This window comes from Lates calcarifer, linkage group LG3 (genome assembly GCF_001640805.2).
Source record: "Lates calcarifer isolate ASB-BC8 linkage group LG3, TLL_Latcal_v3, whole genome shotgun sequence".
Lineage (NCBI taxonomy): Eukaryota > Metazoa > Chordata > Actinopteri > Centropomidae > Lates > Lates calcarifer.
The window spans coordinates 9,304,936-9,329,125 of NC_066835.1; the positions used below are offsets into that span (position 1 = coordinate 9,304,936).

Below are 24,190 nucleotides of genomic sequence, written 5' to 3' on the forward strand. Positions count from 1 at the left end.
TTGGCCTGTGAGTGATTTGATTGGATGACAAAGTTTCATTCACACACAAAGATTTATAACAGTGGGAAATGCAGAATGTTGAACACACACACTGCACAGTGTGTGTGCGCACATGTGTGTGGGTGTATGCAGTTCATGTTTTTCCCTTATGCTCGCATGTGTGCAATGTTTTTTGTTGTTTTTTTTTTTTTACTGCTGCACCATTGAACCCTTGTATCTCTCTCTCTGTGGATCTGACTGTAATTGCCTAAGTAAGCACCTTGACTTCATGAACCAAGTGTCTGACCTAGAGTGTGTAAGGCTGAGTCAGTGCCTTAGCTTTCTCCACCCTGAACTGCCATTGTCAGTCAAAACAGTGTGAGAGTTTGATGTGTGTGTGTGTGTGTGTGTGTGTGCTTCCTCTGCATTAAACACGTCTGACCTCTGTCTACATGTGTCCTATAGTAAACATGCTTCTACAGGCACATTTGTATGTCTTCCTTTAGTACATGTATCCAGCTGCCTCCATGTGTGTGTGTGTGTGTGTGTGTGTGTGTGTGTGTGTGTGTGTCACTGTGCGTCTGGTGGCAGGAGCCTCACCCCTTTAACGCATTCCACTATCTTGCGCCCACGCACTTGCCATGTGACCTGCAGTCAATGACAGGAAATAAGCCGATGTCAAATCCTGCTGCCTGCAACGCAGATCCTCTTCTGCTTCCAGTCAAACACTCAGCTTTGTGTGCTCAAAAACACACCCACAGCACAGAGCTTTGTGTAAAATCTATAGGAGGAACATACTGTAGCTGCATTTTTACCCAGTCTCTCTCTCTCTCTCTCTCTCTCTCTCTCTCTCTGTGTGTGTGTGTGTATGCACATTTCCCCCCTTCTGTCACTACTATTCCTCCTTGAATAATCACTTTCCTAATTCAAGAAAAATGCTGTGAATATGACTGAGCACATACTTCTTTAAATACTCAGAGCACTGAGTGTACATTCACTACAGCACATGTGACACGGTGGCTGTCAATGGCAGGTGTAACACTGATAACAACTTTCCTCAACAGTTGTGTTTACATAGTTGACACCCATTTACACACAGAGGCATATTATCTTGTTTCCTGTTCTCCGGTCTAAAGTTTCTAGGAGTGATTAAAAATCAGAGGTTCTTACTCAGAACAGACACCGCTTTGAGACACTGGGGCAACACAAAGAAAAACTTTAGACTTCGAATATGAAAAGTGTCTACTTCAGACATGACTAAGTAAAACGTTTCTGCAGTGAGAAGTGTATATTTACTAAACCAGAGAAATGAAAGTGCACAGTTATTCCACTGCAGAAATTACTTTTTAATTAATTCTGAAGCAGCATTTCATCCAACACACACACACACACACACACCACACACACACACACACATCTGTGAAAAATAGGTGTTTACATCGCATGTGCCGCAAACCAAATTTGTGTATGCGTGTTTTTGTGTGGTTGGGTGCACGTGCATGCATATGGAGTTGAATGGACACAGCCGCCTCTATGTTCTCTACAGCAGTAAACTGTTGGCTGTTAAGACAGACCGCAATCCCAGTACTGAAAGTCAGTACTCCCTTTGCTCAGGTCCGTGCTTGTCCCCTCTGCTTCACGTGGTCGTAAAGTGCAGGATAAGGGGAAAACAACGCTTGACTTACACCAATCTGGGGTAAAAGGGTACATATTAACCTTATTTGACCAGCTTCACTGGCTGGTCAAGCCTTCAGAAACATGAGAGGAAAAGGTGACGTTCAGTGACACAATGTCATGAGATGCAACTTTTCAATCTCTGAAGAGATTCTCTGAACAGTTTTGTATTTGAGAGTCAAAACACCCACTTCCAAACACACGCACACACACACACACGCACCTCTTTGGCTCCTACAGAGACCACCTCATTCCCCCCTCTTTCCTGTCATGGAAGGTGCTAATGTTTATCGTCACTCGACACAAACTAGCCGGTGGCCGCTAACGTGCACAGGTCCCTGCCATTTATCAAAAATATTCAACGTTACGGCTCCATGACTTGCACCCCTGCTGCGATGCCCAACATCTGGTGATCTCTGCCTCCCTCCCCTGAGGTATCACAGTAAAATGTTTCCCACCGGCGCATAGTAGAGGAATGAGATTACATAGTTCCTGTCAGAAAAAAACATGAGATGTATGGATAGGGGGAGGTTGAACAGTTGGATAGGGCCTATTGCTGATCCTGAGTATCTTAAACAGAGGCATTGCCTTGTTGAAGGTATTTAGATGTTATGCCCCTAACCATCCACCATGGTGATGTAATCAGAAAGAGGTGTGAAGTCAAACAAGCCATGTTAACTTGTGTTGTTTTGAATCCATATAGAGAAAGTTTCATGGTCCCCTGTGTCCATTTGTGAGAAGGTATAAGAGAGCTTTCATTGTATGTGTGTTTACAGCTCCTCTACTTTCACAAATGCACAAATTTCTTTGTTTGTATATTTTTTAACATAAATGCTGTTCTATCTGACCTTCAGGTGTAACAGCAGAGTTGGGGTTATTCTGAAACCCGCTGACACAGGGGGTCAATGTCAGCAGCAATGATGTAAGGAAAATTCATCATCTGAGCAGGGGACTAGTGTTTGGACACATTTTTGTTTTAAAAATATATAGCATTTTATTCTACTTAAGTGTCTTTAAGATAATCTTACTTTGGCCAGCAGGTTCTAAAAATAAAAAAATACGTGCATTTGGCCAAATTCAAATCCAAACTTTATCAGCAACTGGAATTTTTTGAAATTTTTGGTCAAGAGTCAAAATGAAATTTCTCCACTTTCCTTATGATTACTGAGCCTCATTTGCGTTGTGTGGTTTGACAGTTAAGGATATACACCCATTCACTTTCTTGTCATGAGTTTAGTTTAGAAAATCGATACAGCTTTCATGTCTGTTGGCTAAAAATGAAGCTAGTTGGCAGTAGCTGGGTAGCACCCAGGAAGTTATTGTGTATTTTACCTCTGTGGGGTCGTTATCAAGGCCATTGATATCACTTGGTTCGTTAGTGCTCCTGGCTGCTGCAACAACAGTCGTCAGAGTCACATGAGGCCAAGTGTAAACAACAGTTGTAGGAGTATTTTGAGTCACATGTGGCAAAGGGTGAAAAGTGTGAATGGTATCATTCACACTTTGATAACAACCAGGCAGAGGTGAATTACCTGGGACTCCCCATCAGTTAGTCAGAACTGAAAAAGCCTTTTGAATGAGAGGTGAAACATCTTCAAGTATTTACATCCAAGTCCAGCTGTCCTCAACTTAACCCTTCTTAGATAAGCATGACCTGGATGACTGGGAATCTTCACAGACATGCTGAGTTAACTGGCTGCCGGCAGTAACTTCATAATCAATGGACATATTGGAGAATTGTCCCAGTCCTTGCATCTGACTCTCAAACCAGAAGCAAATAAATGTATTTCCCATTATGCTCAACTATTCTTCTATCCAGGTTGTTGTAAATTAAATACCAACTTGGTTAAGGTCCTAATGTTCAGCATTTGTTGGCACTGCCAGGGGTGTTGATTGGTCATTTTTTATCCAGTGCAGTTTGTTCTAAATTTGTCCTGATTTTTAGGCAAATATCCAGTGATGTGTCTTTCAGTCAGAGTTAGTTAAGGTCTATTCGAGAGAACTGTCTCCCATTGTTGCAGCAGGTTGGTCACGTTACATAATTTTGCTGGGTTTGAAACTGACACATTGGTAATTCATGCACTGACTACTGTGCATCACACTAAAAAAAGGCAGACAATCAAATGAGTCATGTTATGCTGAACTAACGAGCAGTATGTATCAGTGTTAGCAGAGGTTTGACATTCGTCAGCAGGGTTTTTGACAACACATGTGGCATATCAGCACCAACACTTCAAAAGTGTGAAATATGGTGAGAGGAAAACTCCCAAAGTTTGTGTCAACATGTGGCAACAACAAAAACTAATTATTATCGGCTTTATCTATTGTTTTGTGCTGTAAGGTGTTTCTCCTATTTTGCCCATCCCTTTATACATGCAAAGAAACACAAGCTGGAATTTAAAGTATGTGTTTACTTGTACAAAAACTATAAACAAAGACAGAAAGAGGTCTGCAAGACCCTCTAATTGAAAGCAATGTGAAAAACAACCATCATGTTACTAGTAATTAGATCCCACCTGTCTCCAAGGACTCTTGGTGGAAATACAAGGAAACAGGACAGTAAGACCACGTGCCCCTAAGTAACACAACTCTATACTCCAGATAGCAGATACATTCTGTATCTGTGACTACTCAGCTGATTACAGACAAGATGGCATAATTGTTCCCAGGTGAAACAATCGTAATTCTTCTCAACATAAGAGCCGCAGATGCCAGTGAAACACCAGCGGTGCCTTTTAAGGTCCAATTAAAGTCTTCTCCGCCAGAAAGATAAAACAACTTTGATTACTTTATTGCAGATGTAATAAAACAATACAGTTTGCTTTAATGATGATACAGATTTGGACTGGTAGTATTGTTCATTGTGTTGTTCCTTTTGCCATAAATGATGATTAAATATCTGACTCCAAAGAGAGGTTTTCAGCTTTTGTCAGCAACTGGTTGCACGGAGCATGTGCCTGTGCTGCATCAAAGATAATTTGCATGTGTCTCATTCTATTTGCATTTGTCTTTCTCTAATCAAGACAAATACAAATGGGTTTTGTTTGCAGTCCAGATTGCAGTTCAACATCCTAACAACTAAAGCTAAAAGTGCTACATTTCTTCCAGATACCACAATTTGTACATATAATTGCACTTGCGAAAAAATGAATGAATTTTTCTATTTAGTGCCAGCGGTACCTTTGAAAGGGCAAGCCAAAGTCCTTTCCTGATCAAATAAATCAACCTTCATTTTTTAATTACAGTCGGATACAATAAAATAACACATCACTCTTTAACCTGTTGTGTTTCTCTCTACAGTACAGTAAGGTCTCAACCTTGAGATAATATACATTGTGACTTGGCCTTACAAATAAAATTAAACTGAATTGAGCTGATTTTAGGAGTGATATCAAATGTGATACGCTTATATCCTTGGTAAAAGTTAAACATATGACAAGATATTTCACCCCGCAGCAGCTCATTACTGTAAACTCAATTAGATTTAGCAATAACACAGACTACATGTTTGACAGCTTTCATTTCTACAGTAAAGTTGCTGAGTTCATTTGCCTCACATCCCCTACATGACTAAGCGCCAACACAGCAAATACTATCTGTACCCCCATCTTCCGCTTCTTTGACTATTATCACACAGGCTTGAAATAATCCTTCCGATCCACTCTTTAATCACCAATACATCCCTTCAAGGAGAAGACAAAAGAAATCTGTCAAATATTATTTATTTGCTTCCTGGCTTGTTTTTCCGGCGTCTGCGGTTAATTTTCTGTGGAATGTGAGGAGCAGCTGTCACTTTAGCACATGAATGGAGCCAGTTTAGTGGCCCAGAGGCATCGGAGTGGATCAACGGCGGAGGAGGGACAGCTGGGCCTGAGGGGACAATAGCACTCTCAGTTAATCATTAATACTCTTAATGAACAGCAGCCAGGCACCAGAGGTTCAGTCGACAGTCTCTCCAGAATATTCCGCCTGCAACAGGAGGATGCAGGCAGCCACGGCTTTGCCGGCTGACCCCAAAACTGACACTTGTTGATTGGGGCCTTTAAAGGGGCTGGAGGAGCTTTAAACTGCTGTCTGTTTGATTACGTTTTACACATCAGCTTTGAGAAAAATGATGTATATCATACCTATCATACCATCACCTATATGTAAGTGTTGCTATCGCTACATAGCCAACGTTAGTTTTACTTACTTAGGAGTCTAGAGAAATGTTGCAAGTTGAAGTACAAACTTGTATCACAGGATGGGCCAGGACAGAGCTAGCTGGTTAGCATACTAACTTCAGTAGCTATCTCTACAACACAATACACAGATGTCTTTAACATAATGTCAAAACTGTTATTTCTTTACATTCTGTTGATAATTTTAGTTAATTTTGGACTGTTTTAAATTAAGATTCTTACATAAAGCACCTTTAAGCTTGAAGCTAAAGCCAGCCAAAGACAAGACGCCAGGCAGTTACTGCACCTGTCCAAGACATAGTTAAAGCATGAAACTCCCATCAATTTTCCCATCAACTTTCTGCAAGAAACCAAGCAAGTGTATTCCCCAAAATGTCAAACTATTCCCTTATGGTGCTATTCCACAAAATGGGGGATTGCCTACAGTTATAAACCGGTTAAGGACACAGTTAATTTTGCACAGATAAGTTGGTCTGCTGATAGAGCAGGTGCATAATAGTTCCTCAAGCATTAAAAGCAGTGTCATTGCTCATCAGTGTAACCACTGGTGTAAAAAAAAGACACAATCTCACTAAAACTGATATGTTAAAATAGCCTGAAACCTAATCAATAATATATTGTTTGTTTCCATTAACTTATTTCCTTGGTTTTTGCCGTAATGTGTTAAGAAAGCCACCAAACAACCTGAGATGTTACTGGAAGATAAATGAGCTTCTAAAGGGGAGCAGATGTTGGCTAGAGGTCTCATTTGAATGTTACACTGATCCTCTGTTTATGTTTGTGTGGATGTGTGTGTGTGTGTGTGTGAGAGAGAGAGAGAGAGGGAGAGAGAGGGAGAGAGGGAGAAAGACTGTGTTTGTGTGTCTGCGTTTGTGACCACATGAATTTGTATGTAAGTGTGTGTCTGCACGTGGCTGTGAGTCCAGCCCAGCCCTCCCCATCGGCAGAGGTGGCAGGTGTTCCTGTGTCCCCTAAAAGAGCAGGTTTTTATGTTGCCTCCTCAAGTTAGTGGCTTGGTTGCCATGGCGATGCCCCAACAGAAAGAGGCTTGTGTCTGGGGGCCGGTGCCGGGGAGAAGAAGAGGACAAGGGAAGAGGAGAGAAGGGGCTTTACTTGAAGCCACACACTATGGACTTCATTCTGGCTTGACAAAAAAGAGGACGAGAGGAAAATCAAGTCAGTGACACAAAACAGGCTCGGTTTGTCTGCTGGCGTCGTGCTGGCCTCGGTCTTTGCGCTCAAAATGTCGCTTAAATATTAAACTGCTGATGAGAGGATAAGATTGGACTCACATGAAACAGTGCGGCCTAAGTGATGCTTGTAAATCCCGACAATGGGATTGAGAACTTAAAAAGGAATCCAATATCACACATCCTATCAGATTCCTCCCCAGGTGTGACATCTGTCTGCCTAAAGACCTCTGCCCATTACAACTCTACCCTATGCCTTGTGGCACAGACATCCCCCTCTATTTAAGTGGGATGTGGTAGACAGGCCCATAATCAATCTCTCCCCCTCTCTCTGTATGTGTGTATGTGTATATCTTCTGCTCTCTCTCTCTCTCTCTCTCTCTCTGTGTGTGTGGGTGGGTGGGTGTAAGGAGATCTGGGAGAGACTGGGAGTCACCTGTCCCTTGTTGGCCTCTCTCGTCCCCCTCGGGAGGGCTGTAATTCTTTTTTGGCTGGGCTGATCAGCAGCTGCCACGCGCACACACACACAGAGACACACATACAGGCATAAAGGCAAACAGACACAAACGTCGTACATTTTCTTTAACTGCTCAGAGTTAAAGACTGAGTTGGCCTTTTTTTGGGGGGGGGGGGGGGGCTCAAAAGCAGCAGCACATTATGACTCAGACCACATACTTTGGTAAATGCCTGATGTCATATTATCACTGTATGGACCACAAAATTCATGATCACTGTGAGTAACATTGATTCCAGGGTGATAAAATACCTTGAATCTGTTCAACTCTGAGCCAAAGAAATCTTTTTTCAAGTCTTTTATCTCCCCTCTCTTTCTTTATTATTGCAAAGGATACAAATTATTATGTGTAACATGGACAGGTTACTCATAGTGATGAACCCACAGCGAATTATCACCCAATTGCTAATTCTCTCAGCTCTACAGAGCGTTTCAGCATCTTTCAGTTCTTTGTTTTAGTTTTCTGGACGGCCACTTTACTGTCCAGCCAAAGCAGGTAATTATCTCCAGTGAAAAAGCTCTGATGAACCTACTGTATGCTGCATGACTAGCTGGTGATCATAGCGGAGCATGTTGCAGTCAAGGAGCCAGATGTTTTCTGGAGGAGAGACCAAAAACAGAGCTAAGAGGAGAGTGAATACTGGATTTACATTACTCCGGCGGCCAGAAGCTTGAGTCCAAATGAGCGCTCATACTGATTTTTGAGATTTTGCCTTAACGACGAAAAGAACTTTAGTGTAAACTCAGTTTGAAGAAATTCAATCAAACACCAGCCCAATCATGAGTGATAAATAATGGCAAGAAAGAAACCCATGAGAGCAAGCAGCACTGCCTCTCTCTACTGATATTTGACTCCCTATCTGGTCTCACTTAATCCTGAAGAATGAGTAGTTCTGCCACAACACACCTTGCACTGTCTTACCACAACAACAGTCAAAACACCCTTTTTTTTTAAGTATCACTTGATAATAAAATGTAAAGGAGTGGCCCTGTCAAGCAGCATTCCTTCATGCTATGGACGCCAGTGGCAGATTCTTAGGAATACCGAGCTGAAATGCCAGTGTGGCTGTTAGGCTTTGCAGCAACTTGTGTTTCTTCACAGTCATTTGGGATTGTTAAATATTTTGATAAGGAGTGACCACAAGACCTTCTTTAATCTTTGCTTGGAGACTGGAGAGTGACTAAGACTGTTTATCTAAGTTCTGTACTTGAGAACACTTGTCAATTACTTCATTATTTTCATTTAATGCTACTTCACACTTCTACTCCAAATGAAATGTTACACTTTTCATCCCACTATATTTATGTAGCATCTTAAATTACTGGTTACTCAAATTAACATTTAACTTAAAGATCATTTGAAAAGTTTATGAGACACAGTGTAATATAGTTATTGAAGATTAAGACAGTGCTCCCCAGCCTTTTTGGTTTGTGACTCATTATAAAAACACTTTCTGTTTGGGGCTCCTTTTCACATTTCAGATGTCTATGAAATGTTAGCCGCTCCACCAGACAGAGATTTATCCTTTTGGAGGCCTGACGCAGAGGCTGGAAACCACATAATTAATTTACAGGATAAAGTTAAAACAGCTCTGAATCAAACAGAAACAACAGTAAAATGCTGCTTACTCGTTTATACATTATCAGTATAAATAACCTCATAATGCCAAACAAAATATATCACTCACAGGAACAACTTTTTTCTTCAGAATGAGCACTTTTATCTAAGTACTTTACATTTTGCTTTCTCTACTTTTACTTAAGTGGGACTCTTAGTGACACTTACTGATTAACACACCATTGATACTGATATCAAAGAATAACATTAAATAGCAGCTACATGAAAATTAAATGACAAAATTAGAAATGCGCTGATTGAATAACATTTTGGTAAATATACCGTAAGTCATGTAATATACATTAGCACATTTGAAGCAAGATGTCCAAAAATGAAGATGACGTTTGTTCTTCTACTTCACTGTGACTGCTTCTTGACAGAAATCTAAAATAATGTATAATTTTAATCAAATTAGACTAGTTATCAATTAGATTACAAATGATAAAAATAAATGTTGAAAAATTACAAATAAAGTATTTAAAAGATTATTTACCAGTTTTATGAAGTGTGAAGTAATCTTTCATTTTCCATCTTGTCCATGTTTGCTTGGGAATTGTCAGTACAGAGTATTCCAGCTCATGTATTGTTCATACTGCAACCTCAAGAACTTGAGAAAAAGCACAAGATTAAACATTAAATTATGTTCTGTCCATGGTGTTCCCAGAACAGGATGTTCATAATTGGACCATCCTGTTCCTGCATCTTTTCTGAAATGATTTCCCTGTGTGAGCCCCATCAAGGTAAACACAAGACGAACACATGCTGTGGAAACTTGAAAAAAAGCCTATGTGTCAGATTTTGACTAATCAATGACTGTTGCAGGAGATTATATAGAACAGCCACAGTATTTCAGAATGTGTGTTTGTGAATGTTTGAGGTGTGTGTCTCTCTGTCTCATCATATACCGCACACAATGGATCTAATTGGTTTGTTCTCTAGTCAAACAAGAAGTATGCATGCTAATGTATTCAATCTGGGCAATGGTTCTCAGAGCTGATTTCACATGAACAATAATGATGAAAAAATGTAAATGCCCACATTTACTGTAATTGGTCTTGGGCACATTGTGTGCATTGTGTGTTTTGTGATGCAAATGGTTTAAATTTGAGGTTGCCTATAAAGTTGGGCAGGGGGATTGTCATACATACTTCCATGTCATTATCTCCCTTAGTTTTACCTTTTCAATGGAAATCAGTGGATTCTACAAGCAGCCTGCAAGACAGGTCTGCATGTAAATCATAGCACTGGGGGAATGTCCTTCCTCTGATCTTCTGTGCATTTCTAATACCCTCCCTCCAATGAAGTTATGATAATAGAGCTTGGTTACACTCCTTCAATTGACTATTCATTGGGATAATCTAACATCAAGTCTTGTCATGTCTAAACCGTGTCTGGCATGAAAGGAAGAAAAAGTGAAACCCAAACTTTATGTCAGAGTTTGAGGAACTTTAATTGTTTTAAATATTTACACCAAATATGTAATAGTTAGAATTTAAAACATAAATAAAAAAAAATAAAACCTAACTAATCAAATACATTAAAGAAAATTAAAAAATATTAATTGAAGTTGATAAAACCAATAAATTAAAGTGCATAAAATGTTATTTTTGTAAGTTTGAGGTTTTAAGAATTGACAATAAAATGTATTTAATATTGCAGTTATTCATGATAAACTCCTTCTTATAATAACTTGTACGGTTAGTATGTTTTGCATATAAGTTGTTTGTAAATTTTATAAATTGAAACTGAACAATTCACATCTCTTTTTGAGTAATTCTATTCTATAATTATAAGAAAGTTTCTAATTATTATTGTCAATATCATTATTGTTGTTGTCCACACATCATCATTATTATTATTGTTATTATTATTATTATTATTATTATTATTATTAGTAGTAGTAGTAGTAGTAGTAGTATTAATTGACTGGTAAAATTTAAGAGTTTTTCCATCTTTTGCTGTGAATTTATCAAAGATATATCCTGATGAAGATGATGATACTTTGCAGAATTTTCTATATTTTCACAATAAAAAAGTTTACCATCTAGTAGCCCACACGGCCATCATGCTTGTTGATAGGCAGCATGGAGCTTTTTGCAAACGACCACCCGAGCAGAGGGGTCCTCCAGCCACAGATCAAGCCACCGGGCCTTGAACCTGACCTCTCAGGACCATCTAGGGCGAGCTTGTCACATCGCATCCCCGCTGGCACTTTGTTGCCGCGCAGGAGTTCCTCAGTGGTTTGAGGGGTAGATAGATAGTGTGGCCGTCCATCCAATAAACCTCCCCTCTCTCTCTCTCTGTGTCCCCTCCCCGATCCCCGCGGTGCTCCCGGTTTTGACACAGGAGACAAAACCCGCGGAGAGGACTGTGAATGGTAAAGCACCGAGGAGGCCGAGGGAGAGCAAAAAGGAGGCGGTGAGCCTTTGTAGTCGGGGAGGAATGCGGAAATGTCCCCGCTCCGTGTCAAACCTCTCTGAAGGGGGTCAGGCCACATTCAGCCGGCGTGGGAAAGCCAGGCAGAGACGAAGCTCACACAGACGAGCGGGGCTGCAGTTGCATAGGCCTGAACCGGGGATATATGGAAGAGAGAAAAAAAAGAAGAAAGAAAGAAAGGAGAAAATCCAAAGAAGAGCGTGGTTTCGGAGGGCTATATCACGCGTTTGCCTTTGTCCTATGACCCCCCCAACCATCCTACAACCCCCTTCCCCTCCACACCCCCTGCGCTCAGTTGCAGTGAGAGTGTGTGAGCACAACCCTCCACCACCACCACTCCTCCTCCTCCTCCACCCCCCCCCCCCCCCCCTCGTTTGAGTGTCTCTGCCGCTGGGCTGGTGCAGTCTGAGGGGATGGGGGGTTAGAGCCTGCACCGTCCAACTACCTGTGTGGCCCCCGCATGGTGGAGTGGAGGACAGTGGGACAGGGATGCGTTTGATGCAGGACATCTTACCCGAGAGACACGAATGCTTCCTCAGCATTTTATCGGACATGCCGACGTTACGACATTTTATTGACAACATAAAAAAAGGTAAACACTGAAAAGTGTGTGTGTGGGGGGGTATTTGTGCAGAATTTGATGGCAAAAATATCTTTGTGAGGCTGGAAATGTTGCTTTACTGTCCAATATTATTATAAAAACGGAAATGTGCAATTGTCGGATTTTTTAGTATTACTTTAATTGGGCTGTTCAACTCCATGCACAATAAAATTATAATAAATTAGGGGAAGGCGTCAAAGCTGATGAAAACACCTTCAAAACTCTGCTACTAAATTGTTTTACATATTTACAACGATTTGAGGCTTGAAAGGCGAGTTTTACAGGGTTTTAAAAGGACTGTTGCTGTAGGAAGTTCAGACAATGCAATCAGTAGACAACCACGTGCTCGCCAAGTTTGTGTCGCCTCAAACATAAACTTTGATACAACAGGACAGGGTAAGCAGTTAGCTAGTTATTTTACGAAGCTAAAACAGCTCGGTGTGTAATGTTTGTGCTCTCTTTTTGCGTGTTCTCTTTAAATGTTCTTGTTTAATTTCCTTTTAACAGAGTAAGACAGCCCACATGAGCCAAACTTCAGCAACACTCCATGTGAAGTGAATTTTTTGAACGCACGAGACAGTTTGTTTAACGCAAAGCTAGCTTATAAAGGAGGCTAATTTGGCTAATTTGAATTATTTTACATTACTTTGTGTTAGGGGTAGGAGGACATGAGTTGCTATGCGTAATAGGAGGAGGAGTGGACGTTGGGACGCAGCGCTGCTCTTGTGTTGATAGTCGGAATAAAACATGACAGTCCTGTTATTGCCTACCTGGAGCACAGTTTGACCATATCTGACAAAGATGGTGTCTTCCTCCATCTGTGTCTCCCTGTCATCTAGGCATTGCATGTGCCAACTTTTTTCTGTGAATATGCCTTTGTGAGAAACTCTCTGGCTCGTCACCCTCGCCGGGATTCCCCGCAATATTTTCAACAAGAGACAAGAAAAAAAATTCTGCAAAATGGACAAAGAAAGTATTGGTACTCAATATGAGCCTGTGGCCGAGATTGGAGAAGGCGCTTATGGGAAAGTGTACAAAGCGAGAGATTTGAAGAACGGGGGACGCTTTGTAGCCCTAAAAAGAGTTCGTGTCCAGACCGAGGAAGAGGGAATGCCTCTCTCCACCATCCGGGAGGTGGCGGTACTGAGGCAGCTTGAAGCCTTTGAGCACCCCAATGTTGTCAGGTAAGTGAGGGGGGAGAGGTGGGCAGCCCAGTGTGTTTGTGTGTGTGTGCGTGTGTGTGTGTGTGTGTATGTATGTGTTTGTGTTTGTTTGCTTGCATGTTTCAGAGATAGAGATGTGCGGATAGTGAGAGAAATATTGTGTATGAGACAGAGACACACTCTACTTCCTTTTTGATGGTCTCTGGTGGCAACAAAGCTGCCTCATATGACCTTTAGGGTAGGCCTGTGCTCATACTTGTCCACTGCTTTTGTAGCAGAAGTCCTTCTCTTTGACAGTTTTATGCTGACAATATGAAAAAATGGGTTACACAACAAGTATCTGGCAGCTGCCACTGTTACCAGACAGTAGATGCACACCTGTCAGATCACTACTTTCTCCATTTTTACTGCTGTCTGCATTGTTAGTTTCCTGTCTAGTTTGAAACCCCGCCTTTTGTTGGTGATTATTGGCCCGGTCCAATCACACTGATCCATCTCACACATAATTTGTAAAAAGCATAACTCCACTCAGCTTTAAAAATAAGTCTGCTCTGCCTAAAAGACATAAGACACAACATCTCTCCAAACTGGCAGCTTTCTATCCCCTTTTTCCCTGAGAAAGGGCAGTGGTTTAGAGAGTGCATTGGATCAGTGTATGCATATTTGAGGTATGTATATTTAATGCATAAATGCTTGAAAAAGCGGCCATGATCTCAATGAGACTATATGTTTTAAATATTAAAAATAATAACTATCCAAATGTGATCAGGTAGAGTAGTGTTTTAGATAAGTCTGACAGTGTCTTGAGAGGAGCACCATTGACAGGGCAGATGAGCTTGGGATGCATCAAACCTGTGAAGTTTCCAAGTGTAGTGGATTTGGGGCTGCAACGAATAATAATTTTCATTATTGATTAAGATGTAGACTATTTTCTTGATTGGTCCTCTTGTCTGTAAAGTCGTCAAATTGCTTGCCAACAGTCACAAACGAAGATTGAAAAAACAGGAATTGTTCACATCTGAAAAGCTGCAGCCATTGTTTTGTCATTTTTGCTTATTTAGACAAGAGATCAAAATGAATTAATTATCTATTGATACTATTATTGCTAATTAATTTGTCAACAATTATTTATCGGCCCCTGAGTCTACTTATAGACAGTTTGTTTGGGGTTGACGTGAATGTTGAGTTTCTAATATTTTATCACAAATGAGTTCCCAAGATCAGAGATGAGTCTCCATACTCAAATATATATATTTTTGTCCACTATGGGCTATACAGTACGTAACTATGTTGTTTTTTTTTTTAAATAACATAACAACCAATTAAAAAAGCGTGTTTGTTTCCATCAGTCCCCATCTATACTTCCAAAGTGCCCTTGAGCAAAGTGATAATAGTCTCTGGAGTCAGAATGGATTTACTGAATGTAATCATTTAGAAGACAAGTTACATACAGCCCAGCTTTTATAGTTCTGCTCTCTGCTCTGCACACAGAGGCCATTTTCTTTCAGTTTTGTAATGAATTGTTCACTCAGAGGTCAGTAGTGAGATACTGCGTCATATGTTGGCACTAGCCAAGGTCTGACCTTGGTACTTGTTTTATTATGGAATATTGAGTGCTTTGGGATTGGAGGGGAAGTTCTAAATGGACATTTCAGAAGCATGGCTAGTGCCCTTGTGCCTCTAACAATAAGTCCCGAGCGAATAAATGAATAATGGAGGATAATGGTTATGCTTTTCTCTTAAAGGGATCACAATGGGTTTTATTCTCACTGGAAGACAAATACGTCAGTGAACATTAAAGTTGTCTTACGTCAGTTTTATTCAGTGGTTATATTGAGATTGCGCACAACTGTGAACGCATAAGTTTAGAGAATATGCAGTAGCATTTGTTGCAATAAATTGCTGCAAGAGTGCAAACTGTCAAGCTCATTGAACCATCAGAGGAACCACACTAGCCTCCAGTTTAGCCAAGCACCATTGCCAAGCAGCCCAGGCCAGGAAGAGTGCATTGTGGGCCTTCTGTGTGACTCCAGGCAACCCCTGGATGTTTGTAATGAGGCCCATTATTCATTCCATATGTTCGGTGTCTGCTGAGAGCCCCCATTGTAGCCCAACAATCGAGCAGTGAGGGGCGTTTAACCCCAGCGCTTCAAGAGGAGGGCGCCGTCTATTCTGTGACATCATGCACAGTACTAATACCTTGAACGAATTGCCTCTCACTCACTACTCTGACTCCAGCATTTCCAAGTCCACTGATTACAAGGGTGTTGGCATGGACACATGATGCCTCGTTGGATAGGAATGAAAGAGTTTCCGGAGAGATTTAGTCATTTCTTTCCATGCTTCAATTTTAAACGGCTTATGTAGATTAGCTAGTTTGAATTATAGCAGCACATGCATTGAAAGTATTGATGTAGCATTGAGTAGGGTCACTGTGAATTCATATTTGCAGCAATAATTAGTCTCTTTGGTTTCATTATATCCTCTCATTCCATCCCTCTTTGGATTGCAGGTTGTAAGTAAAACACCCAGTGGTACCCTCAGTCTGTCATGATGACTTGAAAGCTTTGTAAGAAACCAATAATGGGTTTACACCCTGAAAAGGTCTGTGCAGGGTTTATTATATATTGTTTATTATGTCAATAAATATGCTGTAGAAGTCAGAGTCTAAGTAGCCTAAGATATTACAAACCATATTTACCACTTCATTGGCTCATTCACATGTAAATAAAGATAATAATGCTATCCTTTAAAGTCAGCTACAATAATCCATTACTTTGTAGCCCATTACTGACACCACAACTTGCATCTGATGGAGATCCATCAAGGATCCCTTCAACTCCTCTGTTATCCTGATGAAAGATGCTGCCATTGCACCATTTGCCTTCCCATAGAGCATCAGGAGTTGTCATAGTGCTGGTTGAGGAATGCTGCTTGTGGTCCCCAGCTCTTTGAAGAGGACATACTGGATAGGTTTTTTTAGCTTTTCACTAAAGCCTGCCTTGGCAGGTCTGCCGACATAATCTGGATTCTTGGCCTTAGTTAGTTGCCTAGTGAAACACAACCATAAACACTGGGGTTTGGGGCTTGATGGTCTTGAATCTTCAAAAGCTTAGCATTGAAAGCAGTGGCCTTTTTCCAGAGTAACCTGAGAGAGTGATATCAGTATGACCTGCAGCTCTAAGTTTTCCTACTTCTTGTTGTGGGTTTCTGTTAGATAAAAATACTCAGGAGCCCAGACTCAAAGTTCTTGGCCTCAGATTTATGATTTAAAGTCCCAGAATGGATGATGCTTTCCTGACCAGCCACAAAGCAGAAGCAGCACATGTTCAGCTCTCAGCTGTTGGAAGTTTTATTGGAGGATTTTCCCTTTCCATAACTGAATTTAGATCTTTCTCAAAGAAAAATGAGAAATGCAAGATAGTCTGTCTCTTGTGTCCTGTTTATCTCTGGTGCATTAACATTTGAGATCCTTTTCTTAAGAAGACCTTATGATTTGTCATAGCAGGAAACACACAGGTGTAAACAGTAATATTAACCATTATACTGTCACACATGATTAATGTCATTAGTAACACCTGTGTTTGACTTGTCTATTTCTGTGTATGAAATCACTCCCTCCACTTCACCATCATTTAGGGTGCAAAATAGTGATGATTTACACAGTCTGTATGACATCTCAAGTCAGTAACCAGAGTGTTTATCATGGGAGGGGGGATACTAAATTAGTGAAACGAGGGGGTGGTTTCAGATGCAGTCCATTTCCAAGTAACATGATGATCTTAACATCCCTTGTATGAAAGACCAGACCACTAATGAAGAGAGAGAATATATGGTCCTGTCTTTTAGTTGTCAGAAGCTTTGTTGCAGCATGCTAAGCACAGTAAACCAAATCAATTGTGTTGATCTCGTCCACCTGGTCCTCTTGTTCCAGGTTGTTTGATGTGTGCACAGTCTCTCGAACTGACCGAGAAACCAAACTCACACTGGTCTTTGAGCACGTGGATCAGGACCTGACCACCTACCTGGAGAAGGCCCCTGACCCCGGAGTGCCACCTGAGACCATCAAGGTAATCATTGCCATTGTTTCCTTAAAGTATTTGGGAAGTGACATTGGTTTGCTTCACTATTAAAACATCAGTGACAAATACATTAATAATATTCCTAGATGCATCTCAAAATTTTTAAGAACTTAATTTGAAATATTACTTTCAGTTTCTGTTTGAAATATGAAGGAAGCTGTTTGCTAATCCTTTGCGGCATGAATGTTGCATGACCACAGCCATGTCTGTATGGTACTGAGTGAAGCTTTCTTGGCCAGAGATGTGGAGGAAAGAGTGCAGCTCCCTCCAACATCAGAGGTACCGGGGCGTTTTGAAGGGCAGCACATGTGGCAGATGGGCTCCAAATTAGAGACTCTGTGCCTTCTCTATTTCCACTTTACCCCTTCTCTCCAGCTTTACACTCCAGTATTACAGATGGAGAAGGAGAAAAAGTGTCTGTATGTGTACGTGTGTGAGAAACTAGATATAAAAATTTCCCCTTTGTGTTTAAAAGTACTCAATCTAATGCCAACAGTTGTCTTTCACAGTCAATCCTCCTCTGTGTCAACCATTCTATTAAAGGTACAACACATTCAAACAAACCACCCCTATCAGTTTCTCCAGTTCATTTAATAAATCCAAGTGTCCACTTACACTTTGCCAAAAGGTCGGAAGTGGATGTGTTTTCAACTCCTTTCCTCTGTAACTGTCCTTTTATTTTAGTTTTTCCCACACAAAACACTTTAAAAAATCTCTTTATCATGTTTCACCCCAAGGTCTGTAGATATATCGTGGACAGTTTTGGAGGGGCATATCTCTATTTTTGGACAGAGGGGCCTCAGAGTTTAATGTGTCATATTTGAAATGGAGAACTTTTGGAAGCTAGAGTAACCGTTGGTTTTCACCCCAGGGTTGGGTTTTTGTGTCAGGCTGTAATGTTGGTCAGATGCTAAGCAAGCGTAGACGAGTCAGGTAGATCACACCTGAGGCTTTCCCAGGGTCTTTTTTTTGTTTAAGTTAATACAGTATGTGGTACTGTAGTTTCTGTAGATACATCTGCGTGGTGATGATTGTGATGTGTTGTTAGACCTCAAATATTTAACTTATATTGCAATACTGAGGCACCCATTCACAACATGTAACTGCAAATGTAAGTTATTGTTCATTATTTGCTCTTTGACTGTTGGATATTCAAATACTGCCAGTATATACTTATAGTATTCAGAGATGAAAAAAGTATTTAAAATCATTTTGTAGCTTTTTAAATGTGAAGATTAGATACTTTTCTTTCTTTTATATAATTTAAATTTAAATCTGGACTATTTATTGGGTAAAACATAAAAATATGTCACCTCAGGTTTTAGGAAAATGTTCACTGTTTTCTGATGTTTCATAGACAAAACAATTACTTGTGAATAATAGACATTGGAAGTAATCGTTAGTTGTAGACCTAGTAGTTTTAACCATTTCAGTGTTTTATTATTATTATTTGTTTTATTTTATTATTTGTATTACATTTGGTATGAATTTGAAACTCATTTATAATTAATTGTTCTGCCATAGCTATAACTCATTTTGCTTGATAAATGGCTAGTTCACTGTTTCCATCACTGGATTAATAACAACTGATGGATTAGGAAGGAAGCAAGTCCTAATACAAGATCTTTGGCTGAGCCACTTTTTGTGGTGGTGTAAAGGCAGTGGTATACTTGAAATGAAATGGTTCATATGGCGTGTCATCCGACCACATCTGAAGTCAGGAGTGTTTACAGCTGTTCCAAATGGCCACACTAAGGGATGTAGTGAAAAGCCCGCTGTCATAGAGAGTGGTGAGACACAACATTCGTTCAAAAGGGGATAGAAGTGCACACTTTTGGACAGTGTCTCTCATTGAATGCAACCCTGATGTGGCTTTTGATTTTACTGTAATTTGTGAAGATGGAGGAAAAAAAAAAGCTTGAGATAGAAGTTCAAACCATCACTGTGTGAATTAGGCTCGCTTGTCTGATTGTCTTTTGAAAGTTACAAAAATTGTTGGACATGACCCCCCCACCACCCACACAGTGGCAGTTCTGACGTTGGAAAAGTCTGGGAGAGGAGGTTTCTGACGCTGTTCAACAATCAAACGAGCACTTTGTTTGAAGCATACTGACCCCTTAAGGCACACCTCCTTCCTCTGCTTTCTCCTAACATCTATACAGCTCAAGTCTTGGTGGGACAAAAGGACAATGATGGAGTGACAGGATGACCCAGGCACCATCCCCTGTTATTTCTAGGACAGTGAATACTGCACAGTAACCCCCCACCCCCCACTGTGCCCCCCTCTTCTCAGTAACTTCATTTGCCCCTGCGTATGCCAGATGACACCCAATTATGGATCCTTGTCCAACAATCCAGAATTTAGCACACCTCTACCCATCAGATTAAATGCTCACTTTGTCAGTGTCACCCTTGAATTCCCTAAACCAAGGTAAAACATTTGCTCCCCAAAACCAAAGACCCTGAAAGAAAAAGAGCAGGCTTACTTTTCCTCAAAACCAATCTACCCCTAGGACCAGACACCCCACCCTTGCCCAGCCTGTCCACTTCAGCCCCCCCCCCCCCCCACCCTCCACCACCCAGTCAGCCTTACTCAGACTCAAGACCCACCACATGGTCATTGATGAAAGAGGCCCTCCTCCAGGAATCAAATGAGCTGGAAGGACATCAAGCAGCCAGACTGCCCCAGCCTCAGTGCTCCTCAGCCGGGCCAGCGCTTGGGTCTCACCCACCCTCCTCTGCCGCCATCGTCCAAGCTTCCACAACTCCATTCTGTGGGCCCATAAAGGGGGAGGTTAATGAAGCATGGGGAGGGAATTACACTAACGCTAACCGGCAGATGTCCCATATTGTGCCTAGCTACAATAAACAATATGGCTGCCTCTGGTACATTTGCATCAGAAAGGGAAGCACACTCAGAAAGCCATGTTTTGACTGCATCTTGCAGAGGGGCTGACTACTTTTTTCCTGGTCCTTCTGCTTTTTCAGGTTCAGATCTGTTGCCTTTTTGTGTGATTTTTGTTTCCTCCTGGCCAAGTTGTTGAGGTTGTTGGTTGAAGCTTTGCCAGTTGAAGACAGTTGTTTGTTGAGCAATTCCTGTGAGTCTCTTTGCTGCTGGAATCAACTTTGTGTTAAGCTACGAGGTGGATCACTTTTATGCTCTGCATCACATGTGGTCATAAGCTTTGGGGCAGTATTTGGCTGCCTATTTTAATCTCCAAACACTGGATTTCCTACAGGCTAAGCTGCAAGTTATGCTGTTTAAAATAGTTGAGATATTTTTTGTTACTTGGTTGTGAGGGGAATTGATACGGCAGCGAAGATGGCACTCGGGCCAAGGGGCCAAGATTGTTTGTGTGTTTTTCCCAGAGTCACACTTCTGAGATAATTAGTGTTTACTAGGAAATGCTGCTGAAAGGAAGCACGGTGAAATGGCTATTTAAAGCAGAGAGGAACTGATGGAGGGGGGGGGGCATGCTATTGTGTTAGCCCCCCTCAACACACACACACAAAATAACCAACTGCCTGCCTCTGTCCTATGGCCCTGCCTGTCTGCTGCCCCACTTGCTAGGTCATGGCTGGATGGAGATGTAGAAAGGAAGGTCTGTTTATGCATCCTGCCTGCCCTTGGTCAGAGGGCACCCTCACATGTGCATGCTACACACACACACACACACACACACACACACACACACACCTCACACTGTTGCACTCTTACACAGCCTGAGATGTACATGCACAAATAGAAATGTAGGCACACATGTTACATTAATATGAACCCAGGGGGACATTCAGCTTGTGTGTGTGTATATACAAAAAAACAGACACACACACACACACACAAACAATCACACACAAACAATCACACACACACACACACACACACACACACACACACACACACACACACATACACTCATACACTCATCACTCCCCATCTCTGCAGTACTGTGTGGGGCGCCCTGTCTCCTCCTCTATGGCCAGCACAGCAGCCAGCCCCGCGCCGTTTGCTAATGTTTTCTGCTTGAGTGTGCAGACCCCTTTGACTCACTCACCAGCTGGTCGGCTAGTGAATAGAGCTGCGGGCTCAGGTCCATGTCACTTGTGAGGTCTTGGCGGAGGGTTTGTGGGGGGTGTGCGTGGGGGGGTGGGGCTCACAGTGTGTATAGGAGAGAGAGTGTGTGTATTTTGGAGGGGGGTCTATGGTCTAGGATGCAACACACCCAGCATTACGGTATTTCATTTCTTTCTTTTTCATCTCGATGTTGTTTCCTTTAGCGCAGCTGGTTTTCAAAAAATCATTGACACATACTATTTTAAATTCATTTTTATCTGTTATTGGCTCTTAACCCAAAACGGTGCTCCCTAGACTTTATTCAATCAAACAATCTAAATTATAGCCCTATCAAAACCACCTGGCCTCAGTCCCTTGTAATAACTTGTTATTTGTTTACAGGTGTGGGACCTGCTTGGTAGTATTTCAGGTTTGAAAAGAACAAGTCATAGCTGGTTTTGACATAGTTCACACCTGTTCACACCAGTTTATTTTTGTTAGAGTGTCATGGATGCAGTGCCTATGGCCATTTCTGAGGTCAGCTTTTGGGCATAAAAAGAGAGCCAGCGCCAATTAACTCAAGCAGGACAGCTGCTGAGAAACAGAGATCTATGCTTGTGCAGAGCGGGGGCCTCTCTCTGCCTCTGTCATTTGTGTATGTGTGTGTGCGTGTGTGTCAGTTATCAAACATCTGCCACAGTCAACAAGAAAAGACACAGGCCTCCTCTGGTTAACTCCCTCCCTACCCCAGTGTCTCAGCCATTTTACTTAACTTCTCACTGCAGGTCTCATTCAGGCCTTTTGTTGCCTGATTTGACAGAGGAATTAATTCAAATGTTGATCTAGAGGTGCAAGGTCACAAAGCCATCTGTCTGCGACATTTTGCGAGGACAATTAAGTCAGAACCTTTTGGGAAACTAAATCAGGTCAGATTTAATTATTCAGAGCCACCTATGAAAAATGTGATCAAACTTGACCAAACTTAAACCATCTGGTGCTGTTTGCACACTCAGTCTCATCTTATTCATGACTTAATACCTTGACCCTAATATCCTAAACGTTAGATCATACTTATTTTCCCTCTTTCACTGTATTATTTTTTTATGTCCTTGTCATGTTTGCAAAAACCCACCCATATCTCTGCTCATTCCATTTCGTTGTCTAACAGGATATGATGTACCAGCTGCTCCAGGGGTTGGACTTCCTTCACTCACACCGTGTGGTCCACCGTGACCTGAAGCCCCAGAACATCCTGGTCACCAGTGGAGGACAGATCAAACTTGGCTGACTTCGGCCTAGCCCGCATCTACAGCTTCCAGATGGCGCTCACCTCTGTGGTGAGTTATGTTGTTCATATATCTGAACACAGTAGGGCTCATTCAATAGTTTCTTGCAACAGAGTACTCAAAACAAACACTCCCTTAAAAACTGCGAGCCCATGGTTTCACAACAGATGAACTGAGACCCAAAAGTGGGTCGCAGGATGTTTTAACTGGGTCACAGAAACAAATACACTTGGACAAGGGAATATTACATGATCTAATAAATGAAGTGATGACGTTATGTTAAGTTTGGGACCTGGTAGCAACTGAACTCTATTGCACCTGTCTACTTTGGTGAATATTAGATGCTACTTCTGCATTCTAAATCTCTGTGTCAGCATAACCAGCATATCTCTTGCATTTAATTTCATTTTGCAATACTTTTTGAGTTGACTACTTTTTTGGTACAACCTGTAACCACTGTAGACTGTAGGCAACAGCAGCAATCTAGGTACTTTCTGAATAGAAAGAAACTTTATATAGCCTCATCAGCTCTCAGTGTCCTACTTCTCTCTGTAACCACACTTTGATTTTTGATTGCCTCTTGTTTTTACTCAAGTATACTATATGACTGATCTAGAAAGTGTATTCTAGTAGTAGGATCTGTGTTTAAAAATAAAGAAAAAAGAAAAGAAAGGAAAAGTATGTCTGTATACTGACAACACTGACCGCATCATTCTCACCATGGCCTTTTAGTATACACACACACTCACATAGAAACACACAAACATGCTGTCTTGAACTACCCTCCCATCTCTAGAGAGTTAGATGAAAAGCATCTAATGTGATGTAGCGGGCACTTACAGGGCATCAGCGGGTAGCTCTGCAGCACTGGGCCAAATGATAGGGTTTCTCTGTGTAAAGTGAGAGCCAAGGGCCCCCGCGGCCTGTCTCAGGAATCCCTCAGTGGTTGTCACAGACGGGGATGGAACAGGACGAGGAGAGACAGACACCCCTCCCTTCCCAGTGTCGGTACTTTGATGTCCAACTGTTGAGCTCTGGGCTCTGATGACCAGATAATATAGAGGGAGACTGAAAGGAGTCTTTTGGAAGAGCTTGAAATAAGGCGCGATGAGACTTTTAAGATTAAGGTAGCCAGCTCAGTCGTTCCATACCTTTTTATTTGCCAAGAGAAGGCTTTCTGACCTGTTTCGAATTCACACAGGCACACGCACGTATGCCCCTTAGCTCACCAATCAACCTGACCACACCCAGCCTATCAGGTTCATTTGGTTTTCATGGTGGACTGGATTTTAGCGGAGCCTTTTTGTTTTCTCCTTGTTCTTTTTGTTTTTGTACATGTGCTTTGTTTGTTTCACTTTGACAGTGTCTGAGTATAGTACTAGTTGAGACAGAGATGTAATCAGACTGAAAAT

The 24,190-nt window shown here is 41.5% G+C and overlaps 1 protein-coding gene and 1 long non-coding RNA gene across 5 annotated transcripts in view; one reads left to right on the forward strand and one right to left on the reverse strand.

Annotated features, from left to right (window-relative positions):
* Window positions 1-4,423: 4,423 nt before the first annotated feature.
* On the reverse strand, window positions 4,424-11,787 carry LOC108877653 (uncharacterized). 4 transcript variants are annotated; one of them, XR_001960129.2, is made up of 4 exons: window positions 11,198-11,787; window positions 9,650-9,763; window positions 8,072-8,136; window positions 4,424-5,523 (listed from the first exon to the last, which is right to left on the reverse strand). It is a non-coding gene; the product is annotated as an uncharacterized LOC108877653 (long non-coding RNA). The 4 variants fall into 4 exon arrangements; XR_007809166.1 differs by having other exon boundaries at window positions 7,461-8,136; window positions 11,198-11,346; XR_001960128.2 differs by lacking the exon at window positions 8,072-8,136.
* A 190-nt stretch (window positions 11,788-11,977) lies between these two features.
* The window catches only part of cdk6 (cyclin-dependent kinase 6), a 34,780-nt gene continuing 22,567 nt past the window's right edge, over window positions 11,978-24,190 (forward strand). The window contains 5 exon segments of the mRNA XM_018667751.2: window positions 11,978-12,184; window positions 13,033-13,377; window positions 17,291-17,426; window positions 22,661-22,771; window positions 22,773-22,829. Of these exon segments, the coding sequence (XP_018523267.1) occupies window positions 13,154-13,377; window positions 17,291-17,426; window positions 22,661-22,771; window positions 22,773-22,829 (528 nt within the window). The 5' untranslated portion in view covers window positions 11,978-12,184; window positions 13,033-13,153.